Source organism: Apteryx rowi, unplaced genomic scaffold, assembly GCF_003343035.1.
Source record: "Apteryx rowi isolate R43461 unplaced genomic scaffold, aptRow1 scaffold_183, whole genome shotgun sequence".
Taxonomy (NCBI): domain Eukaryota; kingdom Metazoa; phylum Chordata; class Aves; order Apterygiformes; family Apterygidae; genus Apteryx; species Apteryx rowi.
In genome coordinates this window covers 218823-238127 of record NW_020448119.1, presented here as the reverse complement: position 1 = coordinate 238127, position 19305 = coordinate 218823, and the positions used below count along the sequence as shown (strand labels likewise).

Sequence of the window (19305 nt, the reverse complement as noted above, 5' to 3'; positions counted from 1 at the left end):
CAATGATCTCAAAACAAAGGGGAAGGAGGATCAACTTTTGGTGGGTCCTATCTTTTGCATACTGATTGCAGTTAATTGCAGGAACTGCTCTGGCATGGGACCAAGGGGAAGAATAGGAGCAGTCACTAGCATTCAAAAGTTAGGAGCACACCAGCACAATGGACAAAGGAATGATTTACTTCAGCTGATGCTTGTCTGACATGCCTTCCCCCCCACGCACACACACATTGGCCAGCTTGGTGCTGCTTGGAGCAGCTCATGAGATGGGCAATTGCAGATGGATATGGTCCTTTCTAGACAGGCAAGCTCTCTGCAGCAAACTTAAAAAACAAAGGAACTCTGCACAAAAAGGAAACTCCCATTTTTCCACGTTAGACCTAGGTCACATGATGTGAACCTAGGATCTCCTCTGCAGGGGTCCTCTGGTGAGTCCTGCCTCCAGGCATGTAGAGTAGGAGCTACTCTCTTGATCTGAGCCCACAATGCTGCTAAGGATATTRAAGTAAGCAATTATAGTCAGAGTGCCAGTGTTGAGAGCAAGTAACTAAAAAAGACTAATGGCAATCTASGGATGAGGGCCAAAGTGTATGCAGTACACCAGACAGCTGGGAACTTTGCTTCAGCAAGTGCAAAACCTTTGAGGGATAGAAGAGTACAGCCCAGATCCTATTAAAAAAAATCAAGTCATTAATACAGTTGTGGGCAGTTCATTGCAGGCAACTGGCATCCCAGAGAGGCTCTGGCATGCATAGGGATAATAAGGAGTCCTGTGTTTTCCAGCTTCTTTTGAAATTAAAAAAATGCTGTTAAGATTGTAATCAGCCCTACAGAGGCATGCTTAAGAATCATGTGAATATCTACGCTTGACTGACAGATATGGGAGCAGCAGAGAGTACTTTTAAAGGGCCAGAATACGTGATTACTTGACTTAGCACTACCAAAATTGGTAACACTAAATTGAGGAAAATAGTTCCTTTTCCCAGCTCCCTCACTGAATTATCATCATCTTCCACTGATCCTCCAGAGGAGGGCTATACAGTGCACTGTTTGCACTTTTTCCTCAAGTTTCCCCCCAAAAGTTTAGAGAAAACCTGTTGAAACTCAAGAAAAAAAAAAAATAGTGCATCCCTGTAGACAGGGAAATCCACTAGAGTGATGGCTGGCGGACACATATGCCTTTGGATTTCTTTCCCCACTTCTCCTATTGAGATTTGCAAACACAAACACGTGAAGGGTTTTCTCTAGCAAAAGCCTCAACAAGCTGGCAGACAGAACTATATGAAAACCACATTATCCATCTTAGAAGGTGGGAAAGAGAGCCAAGGGAAAAGATAACAGAGCAAGGGAAGAAAACAAGAAAACAGAATGCACAAGACAGAGGGAGGAGAAAGACTGTGGACAATAATAGGATATTTGGGTCCATAAATGCAAGAGAGCCCTTGAAAAAACACTGCATGAAAGCCTGGGCATTTCTTTCCAGCATCGTTATATTGTTACAGAGGAGAGTGTTCACAGCCCTTACCATGATAAGCAAAGGATGTGCCATCACACAAGAGCAGCTGAAGCGTGCCACAGTATCCTGTACACTCTGCCTGCTTACCCTTAGCAACCAATATCAAAAGGTTGCCAGAAGTGGGTGATCCCAAGAGGATGAGGAGCAGCATATGCTGTGCAGCTCAGTGACCAGCTTTGGGCTGTAGCCCAGCAATGTGGGGTCAGGCTGTGACAGCTCAGGGAGATCTGCCACATGCTGCCAATTTTAATCCATAAAAAGAGCACACTCTAAATGTCAAAAGCCTGGGGACCACTTCTAACTCAYACAAGTCTCCTTTGCTACCTTCCACCCTCTCCACAGTACCTGGCCTCAGTCACACTCGCGATATCTGTTCCCAAGAAATGTGGCTTCGGCAGCGTGGTGACGAAGTGAAGGTTCAGGGGGTTAAAAATCCGCACGGTGCCATCAGCGCAGCCGCAGAAGATGTAGTCATGATTCACAGAGATGCAGTTTGCCACAGTGGTCTGAGGAAGACATAGCACACAAGAAGGCTAGCGAGCAACACACACTCACTGCAAAAGTCACCAAACATGGCAGAGAGAATAGCAAATTGACAGACAAAGGAATCATGGTCAGAAGAGCTGAAGTGAAGTGAAGTTGAGCCCCTTGCAGTAAGGAAAAGTCTAAAAGTCCCAATTTCCTTTCTGAGGAGCTTCCTGGCCAAGGCCCACTGCAGATTCCAAGTGGCTAAGGAAAGAGCTCCAAAGGTCAGCTCCCCTGCTGACATACAGCCACTCCTGCTGAGGGAGGTCAGCAGAGCAACACATTTGCTCCAGCTGAGTCTCACTCCAAACATTATTTTTTGCTCCTCTGTGACATTCAGCACCACTGGCAGGGAAGCAGCACCGCACCCTGTACTACCACACCAATATATTACTTGTCACAACAGGACAAGAAAGGAAAAAATGATTTTCTCCCYCCTCCCACTGGGATTTGTACAAATGGCAGAAAATGGTAGAAAATGGAGTGTGGTGATAAGTGGATAAGTTCAATGTAAAACTTTGTCGAACTTACTGTGAAGCTGTCTGTATTCTGAGCGAGAGTGAAAGGCAGATTTAGAGAAGAAAGGAAAGAAAAGAAGAGGCATTTCACTTGAAAGTGTGGAAATATTTTGCCTTGGTTTCAACACTCTGGATCCTTTCAGGTGGATATCTTGCACTCAATTGAAAGAAAAAAACGCTGCTGAAGTCTTAACTATGGGCCCACCTGGTAGTTTACAGTAGCCAAACCCACTACTAAATTGGGAAGTTGCATTTGAGATGCACAAGCCAAGCAAGACACTGCAGAGAGGAGAGATCAGAATCCTTCTAACACTCTTAGTTGTCCAGGCCAACCCAGGAGGGACAACACAGAGGTTGCCAAAGCTACATCAGGACACTGCTTTGCAAAAGGGCAGTAGCTGTAACACTAAAGCTTGAGAGTGGAAGAGCCTCAGGGATTAATAAAATCCCTTTGCAAAGGGGCAATGACATTTCTGCCTAGCCTCCCAACCAGTGTAAATCAAAGTGGCAGAAGCCCAAATTCTCCTCAGTCAATAACTTTCACTGCTGGTGGCTGGCTTGGGCTCTCTGAATGCACTTGTTATTGCTCCTGCTCTGTTTCAGCAGGCACTAACATTGCAGGACAGGAGAACACAAAACTCACCCTCAACTCCACCCACTTGTCCAGCAGCCTTTTTTCATTGAATTCACACAACAGGCCTGAGGATGTGATACAGAAGGTGCTGTCGGCTTTCTTGCCCCGTCCACATGCCACATCCGCAAAGAAGTTGTTCCTCAGTTCCCCAAGCAAGCCTGAGCGACCTAGCAAGGGGACTGTGGCATTCACCTACCAACAAAAAACAATTTGTTAGGAACAGAGCCTGGCACTCCAGACACATTTATTAGAACACCAAGCCTTCAGGGCAGAAGTACCTCAAATAAAGAGAGCTGCAGAATACGAAGAGAGGTGGTGACAGGTTTTATTTGCCACAGACCCACAGGTTGCGGAGTGTATTGGGACCATCAGTATTAGCAAGTCAGTAGAACAAAACTCTACTTGTGCCACCAAAATTGACTTTCCAAACATATGACCCAGAGACAGCAGATCAACCACAGGAAGAGCAATCCTTCCATGGCCAATCTGTGACTTATATCAAATGCCAATGGAGGGTGGGGTCCAAGCATGAAGTAGCAACTTCTGTTCATGAGCATCCAGAAAAATGAGCATATGTGGAATACATATCTGATGCCCAAGAGCAGAAGCTGCCAGCTAAAGGGTTAAAGCCTTTAGCTGACACTTCAAAAGAACAACCACAGCCTCTTGAGATGCTCACACCCACATCAAACAGCTCTCCCAATCTCTGTGCTGCAAGGAGCTCAATGACTGCAACCTTTTTTTATTTTTTATTTTTTTTTTGGTATACATAACTACTCAAGAACAAACATGCTGCTATGCAACTCCAGGAACCATACCCCTGCCCCAGCACATAAGACAAGCTTTTGGTACTGTTGCAGCATGCAATTGCTACCACTCCATGGGGAGATTGAGGCTTGAGTTCCAGAGACTGAGTGCCAGCCTTGAATCCCAGGAAAATAAAGGGTTCCCAGTTCCCACAGCAAAATCCACATTGCTGTAAGATGTAAGTGTCTGCTCACAGCTTGGCAGCTTCTCTCACCTTGGAGGTTTTGCTGTCATCTAGGTACCAGAACTTGATATGCCGATTTCCAGCAGTGACAAAGTAACTGCAGTCCTCTGAGAAAGACACAGCTGTCACTTTACTTGAGACTTTGTTGGCTGCCACCACAATGTTTTTCTGGAAACATAATTGTTTAGATAGCTTAATTTCTTTGCTCAGAAGCACAGGAAACTCATTTCAACTGCAGGCATATACTCAAAACACAAGCTGCAGCAGTGGAAATAGGAGACCCAAACTGTCTCCCATTTACCCCTGAATAGAACCTCCCCAGCATTAGCTAGGAGCACTGATTTGGCAGAGTGCAGAATCCACATTTGCATTTAATCCCACTTCCACACTGAATGAGATTGAGAACAAGTCAGCAGTCACTAGTGCCTGCAAGGATGTGCTTTCTGAGCCTTGACCTGTTGGTTTCACAATCACAGGGAGCACAGAACAAACACATTTCCCTTTCTAAACAGGGAAAGCATATGCATGCCAGCACCAGYAGGGGCTCTCCTAGCCTCCAGGCAGCAATGAGAGCAAGGCACTAAAGATGGGGAACAGGTATTTTCCACAGGGAAAATACTACCGATTCCTCCATAAATTCTCTCTTCTCTACAAGAAAGCAAGCTTTATGGAAAGACACAAGAGACAAAAAAAACATTTCTACCCTATACCACAGGAGACAAAGCAAAGTCTGCTATATTTCTCTGTGCACCTCAAATGGTCAAGGAGCCTGCAAAAGGGGGAAGAGGACGGCAAGGACAGAGAAGGGGAATGGACACTGTCTGAGAAGAATGGTTAGATGGCAGGAACTCCCTGCCCACAATATTAGTGCTCAGTTTTCCTCCCCTCCCATTCTCCAGGGATGGTAGAAGCGTGAACTAAAAAGCTTTCACCCCTTATCTTTGGTGAGTTTTCAACCCTGTAGTATGTGACTGACAACGAAGTACCAGGGGAAATGTTTATGACACTCACTCTCTTTCCTCTGCCCTTTCTTACAGTGCCCTTAGCACCCAAACTCCACGGGCCCTGTCAGACAGGGTACATACAGAACTGAAGCAACAGAGGAGCCCAGGCTGCAGCACCAAGTAGGACCCTCCAGCGCACACTAAGGGAAAAGGGAGGGGGACAGCCATTAACACAAATTCCTTCAAGAGAGCACACAGAGAAAACTCTAGGGTCCTTGTAGACATTAACATCTGGATCACTGCTGTGGCTTTCTTTATGGAAGGAAAGGGGACCCTACCAACAACAGGGGTTTGCTTTTTCATCACAATCAAACAACTGAGCAAGCCTCCCAGACTGGAAAAACAGGGAAATTGAAGCAGCAGCACAGTGGATGAAAGAGAGGTTGCAGTGAAAGGTGCAAGGAAGTATGTCAGGAGATCTGGTTTCAATTCTTTGTCTCAGTTTTCTTTGACTTTGGTCAAGTCAAATCTCTCTAGTTTTAGTACCCAGTTTGCAAAAATGCAGGCTAGCTGTGCCTCCTGACAGAGTCTGGAACATATATTTAGAGAGTGTGTTCTTCAGCACAGAAGGGTGGAATAGTTCTTACCTTATAAGCTCTCAGGCAAATAAACAGGATCACAGTGAACAGAAAAACTTGCATGAGCAAGGCAGAACAAAGCTGCCCATACTCAGTCCCATACATACCATGCATTATATCCACCTCCAAGTCACTACTTGGATTTGTGTGACTAGAAAAAAACAAAAGGCTGAACACTCACTTTTCTACACTGACACGGACATTTATGTTTTATCACTACACAACTCAGCTATACAAAAAAATAGCAAGGTCAAACTTCTGCTCATGCAGGAGAGGACTAACAGAGAGAGTTTAAAGTACAGCACTGAAAGTATAATGAAGAGGTTAACATACTACACGAGCACAGACTTATAAGCTGCACRATATGAAATTTAACATTTGTATCTGTGGTCACATACAATTTTTAAATTTTCTCTCTTTTAGAGAGTGTTACAGTGCCTGAAGAGGTAGCAGGAGCTGACTCAAACTAGAAAAAGCATAAATGCTTAGTTCTAACTAACACAGAAGACTCCAAACCTATGTAATGTGAGCCTGGCAATATATGTATGTTTTTTTACACAAACAGCACACATTTATATGTTTTCTAGACGAAAAGACACAGGCTTTATTTCCCACAGAATATTGCCCCAACCCAACAGCACACAGAGTGGCCACTGTGCTCTATGAACATTCCCTTTCTCATAGGTCAAGGATGGGTTTGGAGTATCACAATCCTGACAATATGAAAACAAAACAATTCAAGAGCATTCACTACACCACAGAAGGAATCCCTGGCTGGTGAAAGTTTCCTTCTTCAACCCCATGAATTAGTTTTTAATAAGCCTCTAAAAAGGCACAAGGCTTTGACAAGGTTTTGGAAGTCCGGACTTTTCTGACTAGGCAGCAAGATGTCATGTGTCTCCAAATATAGAGAATAACCCTTCACTGAAGTGCTTTAGACCATCCCTAAGGGACCATAGCGCTCTCCCATGTCCAAACTTGTCTGTGTCTATGAATGTCAAAAGGGGGGGGGGGGAAGGCAGAAAGCAGGACAGAACTGAAATCATGTTTATCAACCCTGTGGTCCACCCAGCCTCTTGGGGAACTCACCTTCCATGACCACACGTTGACAATCATGTCATGCTGGTACCCCACTGAAACGATGTACTTGGAGCTGGGGGAGAACGCCACACAAGCCACACCGTACTTGTGCTCCTGGAGCTCAGCCACCTGGGTCCGCTCGGCCACATCCCATACCCGAACAGCGGGCATGTGTCCACTCTGCAGGGGACAAGGACAGGCACAGAACAGGAAATGTAACTCCTGAGGTCAGTTCTGACAGATCCAAGCATGCAAAAGTGTGTGAGCTTGGAAAAAGATGTATAGATGTTGGAATCACCATAGAGAGGTTAGAACTCACTTCCTTTGACTCTTTAAAGCCCAAGCTGAGACTGCAAATCTAATGAGCATGAGCATTTCAGCAGGTCCCTGAAAGAATTACAAAACCCTCCCCTCCTTCAGTCTCTTTCTTACCCTCCCCCTAAAATGGCCAAAGACTAGAACAATACTTTTCATGCACATCCCTGATCTTTGCAATGGGAAATCACAGCCAGCTCATGAAAAGCATTATGTGACATCATATCTCTGGACGTAGTGAACCCAAAGATCCTCACATCCTCTGCTCCGAACACAACATGGACATTGGAGATCTTGAACCAGGTCACACCTTCACAAAAACATGAAATGACTGTTTGTCAATTATCACACAGCACTTCCAGAATGCCTGTGGGAGGCTAACAGCATCATTTCCACCACAAAGGTAACCGCAGGAATGCATGCTGCCTGAACAAACGTGGGCAAGGTAGTGTCAGAGAGACATGGAGGGAACAGACACTCTGTTTTTACACTTGTTCTCCAGAGAAACAGGAGATCATAGACTCCAGAAATGCCAAAGCAGCACCTTCTGCCAGCCGATTCCATTTTTTTCTTTAATTATTTATTATTAAATCAAAATAAAATGAGAAATACAAGGCAAGTTGAAACGCTGGCCAGGAATACACCTGACAGGAAATGCTACTCRAGAGCTTATTCATGAATTCATATAGAAGTCTGTCAAAAAGGTAGCTTCCAAGATAACATATCCATGGCAACAAGACAAAATGGTGCCTTTTCTGATCAGGGTTAAGTCAGTCATTTGATTGCGTGGGAGAGGCAAGTCTGATCACTAGAAGGAAAAATCAAAGCTTTAGAAACCCAGAACTGTGAATGTTTAGTTGTCTTACTTAACAGCTTTGCCAAGCAACTTCTTGTGGCCTGGAAAAGTGCTGTGGTCAGATTTTACTGTATTTGGTGCAGTTCTTACATGGCAGAGCTCACGTCTCAAGGTTGCTGTCAAGATGTTACAGCGAGCTGAACAAGCTGCTCTTCAAAATAATTGCTCTACTTTAAAATATATACATTTCCCAGCATCTTAGTGTCCACCCCAAGACATTGACAAATTGATTCATATTCAGTAATGCAATAGATGCTCACCAACCACAAGCTCTATGTGAGTCCCATGGACAAGGAATTTACGCCTCCACGTGGAGAAAAAAAAAAATCCATTTTCTTCTGCATTTGAAATATTCAAGAGACATTTAACATGTATGGCAGGCCAAGGAACAACCTCTGTATCCTCTCTCCTGAAAAGCCAGTCACACGGAAAACTAAGGTGTTACTATGCAGAATTAGCACAAGGCCTAAAAGTGATCTTTGCAAACCGAACTCAGTCCCATTTCCCAATGGGAGCTCCCACAAGACAGAGGTTGAATTAAGAAGAGACTGCTGACACCAGCAGGGGGCACTACTATACAAATTAATAATTCAGATTTCAGGCATTTGGGATGACACCAAAAAGAGAAGCTGCTTTAGAACAGGGCAAGCCGAGACACGTTTTGCAACATGGCAAAAAAGCTTTCAAGTATAGCTGGAAAGACTATTTTGAATCAAAGCTTGCCATTTACCCGAAAACAGTTTCAAACTGAAATGTTTAGGCTGTCAGTAGGAAAAACAGCCATTTCATTTTTCACTGCTTCTCCTGCCCCACATGAAAAGAATAGAGATTTACAAAAAAAAAACCAAACAAACAAAAATCAAAAAATCCACAATCACCAAAATCATCAGAACAGGACACTGGGGAGAAAAAGATATATAATTCTTTTATAAATAAATAAAATATATGCATACACACAAACATAAATATGCATATAAAAATGTTATATACATTAAGACTTCTCAAGTATAAGGAGTGATTAAAAAACAAAAAGTTTCAGCTGTAAAAATCTCATCCTTTCACTAAAAAAGTAACAACAACAACAAAATCTCTAATGGAAAATTTGCCCTTACTTCTGTTGTGTTGAGGTAACCTCCATCCCAAAATACTATCATTTCTATCCTATGCCTGATAACAGGGATTCAGTCCTAGCTAGGGAACCACCCACTGACATGACAGCTGCCATCACAGCAACCAAACTAGGGACCTCTGGAGTGAAAAGCCTCGTTCTTGACAGCTTTAACACAGGGTTGTGACGTACTTCTCTGTGGCTGAGGCTCCGGAGGGGACCTGTTTTGCACGTGCTCACCAATAGCTTACAGAGGCACAGAGTCTAGTGGTAAATTACCATTAGTAACACAAAAGAGCAAAATGAGCCCAACCATAAAGGGGACAATCAACATTTCTGTGGATTTTTAACATCGAGTAATTCCAAACTCATGACACACAGTCCATGTCTTGCACTTCTAATGCAGAACAGACACTCAGTGCAGTCATCCTTATTCTCCCCCTCAAGAATTTTGAGGAGAGGAAGCAATTGTCACCAGCAGCCAAGCACACAATGCCAAACCACAGGCACCAGCATCTTTTGTCACTATTCCTAAAACTCCATTCCACATGCACTTTTCACTTTTCCCACAACACTGTTACTGGCTTCAATTACTTCCCAAAATCCTAGAGGGACAATCCTAAACTCAATCCAAGAGTAAGGACCATCCAAGTTCTCTTCATTCATGCTAGAGTAGAGCAGTATTTTGTATTCTTTGACTTATTTTCACTCTACCTTCAGCTCACAGAGGTCAACCCAAAAGACCCCCCCCCAAGCTGACCAGAGGGAACAGCACATCAAAACACTCTTAGCAGGAGCACCAAAGCCACCCATAACTCAGTAGGTCCACAGAGATGGAACTCTAAAATAGATTTCCCTGTAAAAAGGCAGCTCACAGGCTTGTTCTGTTGATATTTCAGTGGCTATAGTCCTGACAAAAAGCAGAAGGGATTTTACAGGACCCAAATTCTCAACATTTTCTCTTTCTAACATCCTCTGCCCTGCTCTGAAATGGGATGGACAAGGTGTACCCTCTTTCCTCTCACACTTACCTCTCCTGTAACGAGATATTTTCCCTCTGGAGAGAAAGCAAGGGCTGTGATTGTTTTCCTAAAACAGAAAGAATGACACTGAAACACTTCCAGCGTGCAATTTCATTTCAGTATGTCATGATTGGGGAGGAGTTCGGGACAGACTATAAAAAAGCTCAAATTACATATAATAGCCTGCCAACAGTTACTCTTTACCAGAAGTCTAACACCTGTCATGGGGATTCCCTGCTGCCCAAATCTCTAGCAGCATGCCTACAGCACCAGAAAAGCTCCAGAAGTTGAAGTTCATCTTCATATCCATGCCTTTATTCCAGCTGCAGGGCCATATCACAGTCCTGGCTCCAATAATGAGGTCACAGTTTCAGGTGGGGGAAAAAAAAAAAAAAAAAATCATACACAGATACCATGGGATTCTAGTGAGACCTCCTCCATGTCATGCCTTTCAAAACTTCCTCATGTGGCCACAATATTTATGAAGTGTTGCCTAGTCAGCTACAGCAGTTCACATTAGGAGCAGCCACAGGCAAACTGGCAGACAGACTCTGCCCAAGGCAACTCTCATTGCAGGAATTTATCTGGGAGCAACAGTCTCCTCAGCAGCTCTTATACTTTGCTCAAGCCATAAAAACCTTGAAATTCACCTCCCACAGAGAACAAGCCCAGCTTGAAACTTCACTCACCTGGAGCTGTTTAGAATATGGTGTTGCTTATTTTTTCTAGGGTTGAACAGCACAACAACACACCTAGATGGAGGAAAGAGAAAAACAAAAGTAGTTGAYATAATAGCCATGGGCATAAAGAAAAACAAATAGAGCCATCCTTGTTGGCAGAGCAGAAGCAAAGGTAGTCCCAAAGAGCTGTTCCATCCCCTAACCTCACAGTCTGAGCTGTGGTTAGCTGGAAATTGCAAAGGAAAAGAGCAGCTCAGAGGAGAAGAAATCCCAACTCTCTCTCACATTGAGGAGTATTGTAGCATAAATAATTACCTTCTAGCATGTGCGAGCTCCAAGTCTCTGATTGCTCAAGCTGGACAGAAAGGTTAATTATGAAAGTCTGTGCAGTGGCCCCAGTAGATTAGGTTCCCTATCCCCTGCCATGAAAATGACCCTATGCTCTGGACACCAAACCAGCATGTTTCTCAAGTGAAAAAGTCAGGAACAATGAAAGAGGGGATCTTTTGAAAAAGCTCTCAGGAAAAAAGAGTTCATTTTCTGTGCCTTGCCCATAATACAGGACAGGACAGAAAGCCGTTGAGTGTAGCACAAGAGGTTGCTGGCCAGTCAGGTAGTGAGAAATATGTCAGAACCTATTGACCCAAGAGACATATATGAATAAACAACTTGATCGGAGGCTCTGCAGAAGTCTCTCAGCAAGATGAACTGCAAAAGCGAAAAGCAGTAACCTCTTGTTAAGCAATATAGTTGCCTCTATCAGGAGCAGAACAGTCAGCGATTGGGAGGGGGGTGAAGAAGAAAAGGCCCCACTTCCCCACAAATCCTACCAATAGCACCTTGCCTTGGCGCCTCTGCCCACCACGAGCAGCCTGGAGCACTCCTGGGCACTGTCTCTTCCCCACCCTCCACACAATTTTTTAAAATCCTCATGAACCAGCCTCTGTCTCGGAGAAGAGAACAGCAGCCGCTTGTGGCAGGAACACACGCAGCCCCCACTGCCCCCTCATAAAAGCCTTAAGTGTTAGCAAGTGAAAAAAGAAGGAAAAATTGGCCTTAGGTAGAACCACCATCACTCTCTAATGACTTTGTGCCCTACCTTACCTCACCTCTAAAACAGAAATTGTGTTTTTTGACTCTCCTCCCTCTGCGAGAGGGGAGGCTGCCTGCCACACGCCGCCGGGCTCTGACAGTCCCAGCCGCTTCCTCTGCTGTGGTGCCAGAGCACTAAAGAGTGCCCCGTGCTCCGGCTCCAACAGTCCTCACCGCACCAGGGACTTCAGTCATATCATCCGCACATCGGTGCGAGTCACGGCGCACAGGGCCTGCCCACAGCGCATGCCAGGCTGTGGGCATCAGCCCCGGGCAGAAGCAGGCTGCACGGAGAACACCTCAGCCTGACGTAGCCAAGCAGAAAGCCAAAAGCTGAAGCATCACAGAAAGCTGCTGCATCTACAGGCCTCGCAAATGTTTCCAAATGGGCAGCGTGCACTCTCAGGTTCAAGGGTTTAGCCAGGATTAAGCACGCCTCAGTGCCGCGCTGCTCAGGGCAAAGCCAGAGGCCTTCCAGGCCCCCCCTCCGTGGTCCAGCATGGAAGCAGCTGGGGCCCAGGGCCGCAGGTGCGGCTCAGGTTTGACAAGGTTGCGGCTGCGATGTCTCCCCAGGAGCTGGCATCTCCTTGCCTGGCCCAGGCAGTCAGCCTTTCACCTGCTCTGACAGGGCTACCCTGCCAGGAGCAGTGTAAATTTTAAACTGGAAAAGAGAGCACAAAGGAGGACTGACATACCAAGAGCAAGTGTCTTTGGCCAAAGCTGTCACACTCCATTAACATCACTACCTCTAAGCAGACTCCAAAAGGTACTAAAGCTTCAACCTCCAAGGCACCCACCGTGCACAAGATGTGGCCCCCTCATTAGACTACTCTACATTTCCACCTACGGTGCTCCTCAAGAATAGCCCTGGTAGCCTACACACACACATGCACTATACAGAAGGACAAGGCAATAAAGCACCAGGCTTTCTTGATACATTAAAGCAGGCAACCATGACTGGAGAGGTAACCTTGTGGAAGAGCAGCAAAAGTGTAAATAAGCAGGTTGTACCAATTGTGATTGATCCTCCGTGCTTTTTATACTGGGGACCAATCTGGAAAGTTTCAAGTCAAACCTATGCTATTTATTTCTATAGGATTAGTGTAAGGAAGTAGGTGTTTTGTGATCCAGTAACAAGGCAGGGAAGGTTAAGCCTCGCAAATCATGAGACATGACATAGGAAGTTAGCAGATGTGGAAATCTGTCCAATTCCAAGCCTCTAGCTAATCAGAAAAGCAAGACAAAACCGCACTATGTGAAGTTGGGTAGGGTTACATGGACCAAAATCCTGCTGAGTTATGACAGGGATGAGTTGCTCAAAATAAGCTTCATAAAATATTAGAAAGAATAAAGGAAAGATACAAAATCCCATTGAAGACTTTCCTATGCAGCTTTTAAATATAAGTTCCTTTGTGTTTTATTACAAGGAACTCTGCACAAAAACAGGACATCATAGAAGTGAACAGAATCTAAAAATACAGGAAAGAGGCAAAAAACAAACCATGGTCTTCAAATCAGGCAAGCAAATAAACACACTATTTCCTAAAATAGTACAGTACAGGGTCCAGGGCTTTGCCTTTATTAACTTATACATCTGAGCCTCGAGTCACTTACCATCATGAATTTTAGCTCAAATGCCCTCCACAATTGGCCATTTCCTTGCAAGGCTGTCTCCCTGCAGGCTTCCTTTCCCACTTCTTAGCTCTCAGTGAAGTCAAGACCCCACAGTGAAGATAAGAGTCACCCAGCTCTTGCACCAAGGGGAATCAGCAAACCACTCCAAGAGTCACATAGGTTTTAATGTCAGACCACCAGTCAAACAGAGATATTTTAACTCTGTATTAAGGCACCCTTATGTTTGAGCCAGTGAGTTTACGACCAATATTTAAACAACGCCATGGCTGGGGCAGGGAGGGGATAAGAAATATCTCCTTACTAGTCAGCAAGTATTGACTTATGTCAYGGAAAAGTAATTTTAACTCATACACATACTGAAACAAGATTGCATGTGGTTATGGTGAGTTGTAAACTAAACTTGCTTACTGGTTATGGTCTTCTATAGCCTTAACCAATAAACTGATTTAGCTAGGCTAAACTAATCTTTTAATCCTTGTTTCTTAAGTTATCTGTTACCCAACAAAAGCTACCCTCTGCTATGTTACCCCATGCTGATTTTCTACCAACACCCTCCTGCCTGCCCTACCAAGAGCAAGGAAGACTTCAGCCAACTCAAAGATACCTTATTCAGCAGGATAGCAGCCGCACACCACATAAATCTTACAGCAGGACACAGCTGCTGTCCTGGGACTCAGGAGCACCTGACTTTGAAAGCTGGCTYGTACTCAAAATACTTGGAAAGGTGTCTAGTGCACTCCATCCTAGAGAGCAGATCTCTGAAGAGCAGCGATTAACTATTGCCAGCACTCGAACCTCTTCCGAGTGTTTGAGGCAGTCTCAACACCTGCTCAGGCACTTGCAGCTCAGCTCTGCATGGCCCCACAGCAGCCCCTGCATCCCCCAGAGCCAGCAAGTCACTTTAGAGCAGAACCTGCTGCAGTTTCCCTGCAAGTCAAGTCAGGCTACCAAGCCCTCAGGAGATTCAAAGTATCTATTTTTTTTATGTTTATGTTGGCTTTAATCTTACATTAATTAAAATAATAAAATATTTACCATGGAAAATTAATTACATACAAAGCATCCACCCATCTATCCATCCTCTATTGTGTCTGCTTCTTCATAAGACTATGTTCAGCATTTTACAGCCAAAGAGGTGGAAGGAACACAAGGGAAGATGGCATTGGTCTTTTCATTCCTAACTTTCAATTGTAGATGTAGACCAAGTACTTCAAACTTGCACTTTTATGATGGTCTCATCACCTCCTCCTTACCCCCACACCTTCCCTGAATATAAGCTTTCAAAGCAATTTCAAGTTCTCAGGACACCCTTGCTTAAAGAAAATTTCTTAAATGGTAGTGGCAACAYGAATACTAGCACTAGCTCCAGAAGAGCCTCGCATGGGACCTGCACAGAGAAACATTGAGCCTGGTGCACATTGGCTGTTTAGAAGGTGAACACTGTTAGCAACCTTGCTTCAGCACAAAACCACATCTTTGCAGTTGTGGACAGAGCTTAATGAACACAACATCTTTTGATCCATGATTATATTCTGATTTCCAAGACATTTACAGAAACCATTCACTGCTGTGTGGATTACTGCTGTGCAAGCCATATCCCAGACAGCTGAGATCAGGTGTCCAGTTTGTTTGCACACTGGTTCCTGCAGAGATCACTGGCAACTGCACACATATTTAAAAGTATTATTTCTAGGTCTATGATGTCATCCACAACCTTCAAGTACACCTTCCTGATACAAGCAGCTTTTAAAAACAATTTGGCACTTGGCTGTGGGACCTCTCCCAGGGCTCATGTTTCTTGCGGGGCATTCAGGTTAACTTTAGACAGATGCACACAAAGGACAGAATCTGTTCTCAGAGTYATGACCAAGGTTCTTGCAGACGACCTGAGCTTTCTCCATCAGGAAGCCCATTTGGGACAGCCAACAAGGAAGCAGCAAAAGGTTCCTTGGAGAGCTTGCCAAACCTCCATGAAGGCACAGCCCTACCTTATATACGCACAACTATGCACCACATACGCAGATATAAAGCTGGTGTTGTTTCAAGGGGAGTTTGCAACAGTTTACATTGGCTCCAGCAAAAGGAAAGAAAAACAAAACATACAAATGCAGCAATTTCCCTAAGCTAAATATAGGAGCAGGAATGAAGAGGAATCAGACGTCAATAACACATTTACACAAAGTATATGACTCACTAAGTCAGTAGCACTGGGTCACTCCAGCCTCTCCTGCCCTCCCCCCTCTTACTTCTGTCTCTCCTCCTCCCAGCTCCGCTCCTGCTCTTCCCCAAACCCTAGTGTGTCTGCATTTTATTGTCCCTTCTCATTATCCTCCTCCTCCCGTTTCCCCACACATCCCTGTAGTCTCAGCTGCCCTTCCCCCACCCGCCTGCTCCCTCACCCCTCTTCAGCAAGCTAACAGAAAGCAGATTTCTGCCAGCGTCAGTTTTCCTCTTTCCTTCCTCTGCTGGCCACCCCCCTCCCCAGGGGGCTTGGGAAGACTGAAAGTCAGCAATGGCATTCCTTTCCCAAGTTATCCATCAACCCAGCCTTGCCATATCTTGCGGGACACATGACTGGAGGCAGAGTTCATGAGTCAAGTCCTCCCCAGATCAGCTAAATGCACACAATCTAGGTGATAAAGAGGATGTTGTATGGAGGAAAGAAAACTCTATTCAGACATCGAAGCAAATTTCTTTTTTGCTACAATATCCTCCTTTCATGCTGCTGCAAGAATAAATGAAAAGAGCAAACAGTCCCAACACTTCCATCCTGGTCCATTTCTCAATTCATACTCTGCTCTTTTCGCAAGATACAAAGCTATTCAAGTGAGAGTGCAATAGCTTCCTATGCACTAAACGCATACTTAAAGAAGAGAGAAAAGAAGAGAGAAGAAAAAAAGAGAGAGAGAGAAGAACAAACTCTTTTTTTACACTGCACTGGTTGCCAAGAGARGCTTGATCAGTGTGAAACAGAAAATTAACATCAGCTTTTGTAGACACTATGGGTTAACAGTGATGGGAAAGAATGTGCACACTGAATATGTAACTGAAGAGGTATTTTCATGCAAGCTATATTAATTAAATGTATTTTGAGAAGAAAGGCATATCTATTGAGAGGTTAAGACTTAGGCGTCACTGCCTGAGCATAACAGCTTTTGGAGCTCACTGCACCAAACCACGACCAAAAAGACTGGAAGGGTGGGAGTCTCAGAGATGCAGTTAAATTCACCCTTCACAAACCAACACAGACTAATGGAAGGTCATGACTGCTGAATAAGAAACCCACTGTAAAAAGTGGTCAAATAATTCAAATTTCAAATAATTGAAATGGCTCATGCATTTCGAGTGTCACTAGGCTAATAGTCTAAGAATTCCTGGTTGTCGAACAGTAACATGGTGTGGTCTGGGGTGAGAGATTCTCAGGGAAATTTGTTCTGTTTAAAAGGTTTGTTGGCTCCCCAAATCTGTAGGACTGGGAGCTCAAATGCACCGCGGAACAGGTTCTGCCCCAAAACACACAAGGCCTAGGGAAGAACAGGGCACATTTTAGAGACAGTTTCCCATACTACGCTCCCAGCCTCCAGAAATGTGACTTTTTGAGATTTCTTAAGCCAATGGGAGAAAAGACTCCTGTTATTTGCCCCATATTCCAGCATCATTACCCTCATCCAAACCGAGTTTTAACCAGCTAGCTCCCACGCCCACTAGATTCTCTCTTACATGCTTAGATCTGTGGGTAAAAATCTAGAGTCGGATGCCTTCAGGCTCCTCTTCTTCATAATCCCTTAGACAAAAGGGGAAATCACAGGGGAATCCTGTGGAACAGCACCTGAAGGCGTCCAGTGCTAAGACATAACCTTGCTATGCAATTCCCACCCGCAGACCAGGTGACAACTGCAGAGATGATTAAAAACTCCTCCTGGCCAAAAGTAACAAACAGCAGGTTTAAAACTGCTCATTTACCCCTACTCTTGATCATTTGGGGGAGTAGAAGGAGGGAATGTATCTACTCAAATATTTTGGGCTTACATGGCTTAATCTGGTATTCATGATGCATAGCAGGCAGAGCTGAAAGCAGCTAGTAGACAGGCTCCTTGTAGGACCTTTGCATCAATGCACAAAATGCAGATCCCCTACCAAGCAGGCAGCAGCAGTTTGTATGCTTTCATAAGACAGTGTCTCTTCTCACAGTCCACAGCCAGAAGCTCTTGCTCTCCTCCCCAGCCTCCAACCACTCCCTCTCAAGGATTTGGGCAGAAATTGCCCCTATTTCTTCCCCTTTCCGCATCACCATCACAGGGCATTTCTCTGCAGTTCTTCCATACACAATGACAGCAGAAAAGTTGGTTGCACCAACACACAAGAAGGGAAGCAAAACAGTAAGTCTGGTTCTAGAGGAAGGCAGGGCAGAATTGACATGAAGGATTTGTAGGGATAATCCTCACAAGGACAAACGCCACCTCTGCTCCCCCCACCATTCCAGTCTGAATCCACATCACCCAGTTACTGATGGGCCAGATAAGCCCAGTATGAGGGAACAAAAGATGAAGGAACCTACCTAACCTCTCTCTGCTCAGTCTCTGTCCAGTGCCATTTGCTTTGCATGACCACAAGGTAGTGCTCTGATGTCTCTCCCCAGTTGGGGTAGGATAACACCAGTGACAGCTCAGTTCTCATTCATCCATCCACACTAAGGCAAAAGAGCAAATCACGCAAGAGAACTGCTCTRTCCTCAGATATACGAGTCTCAAAAAGCTTCCCTCCACACCCAACAAGTGCCTCTATGATCTGATGACATCCAGACAACCAGGCAGCTACCCTCCTCACCATCTGGAGCTTCCACTGGCAGCTCTCAACAGCTCCTTTACATCTACCAGATTATTTCTTAAAGAGCAACCAGCTATGTATCTGACCTCAAGCTGCAGATGTCAGAGGACAGATGCACAGATTTGAAAGACACCCAAAATGCTTTAAAATGAGGCTTAGAAATCCCCAACACATAAAAGGATGAAAAAAAAAAAAATCTAACATAGAGCAGAGATGGTGACTGCATATCAATCCAGGACTCTCTTCCTGCATATGAGTAGACATCACTGAAGTTTCAGCTAGAACAGGAACACAGAGGAAAAACTCAGAGGGCTGAAAGATCCCTCCTATCTGCCTCATATCAGAGCAAGGGCACAGCCTGTCCATAATGATCGGCCACAATTATTTCTAACTGGTCTAGCTGATCTTACTTCAGCATATCCTGGTCCCCTTGGAACCATCACATACATACTGCAGGGCACAGAAAAATTCCAAACTAGGTTATTTCAAGGTCTGTTTCTAGGGGACAAGAGAGTTTTAAAACTGGCAACCCTTCTAATGCTGGGCAAACACAAGAGCAGAAAGATGATTCAGGTAAACAAATTCAGGGTCCACACTTCACAGAAAATGGATACAGGGGCAAAAAACAGTCCAGTTCCTGTCTCCTGCTGGGTAAGTTGTATGCAACCCCATAGCAGCCATGCTGGAGTCACGGACACGCAGTAGCAGCGCCCTAGGGAAAGTGATGGCTTCTCACAGAACGCCACAGTGAGGAGACACCTTTCCGGGAGGCAAAGAGCTATGCCAGAATGGCAACTGTGAAAGACTTGGACAAGAAATGAGTGTGGGGAAAACAGAGGGGAGAAAAGGGCTCAGAGGAAAAAACATTTAAATTTAAATCAGCTTACCAGCTGGGAATCATTACAAATGCAAGGAAGATGAAAACAA

General features: G+C 44.7%; 1 protein-coding gene across 5 annotated transcripts in view; it reads right to left on the bottom strand.

Annotated features, from left to right (window-relative positions):
- Positions 1-19305, bottom strand: part of MAPKBP1 (mitogen-activated protein kinase binding protein 1) — a 103399-nt gene that overhangs the window by 39540 nt on the left and 44554 nt on the right. For 3 of the 5 annotated variants that reach the window (XM_026061602.1, XM_026061603.1, XM_026061604.1), the window contains 6 exons: positions 10834-10896; positions 10154-10211; positions 6853-7023; positions 4212-4349; positions 3200-3382; positions 1859-2019 (listed from right to left, as the gene is read on the bottom strand). In XM_026061602.1, coding sequence (XP_025917387.1) covers positions 1859-2019; positions 3200-3382; positions 4212-4349; positions 6853-7023; positions 10154-10211; positions 10834-10896 — 774 coding nt within the window. Of the gene's footprint in view, positions 1-1858; positions 2020-3199; positions 3383-4211; positions 4350-6852; positions 7024-10153; positions 10212-10348; positions 10493-10833; positions 10897-19305 lie in introns of those variants that run through there. The other 2 variants (XM_026061606.1, XM_026061607.1) reach the window with 2 other exon arrangements.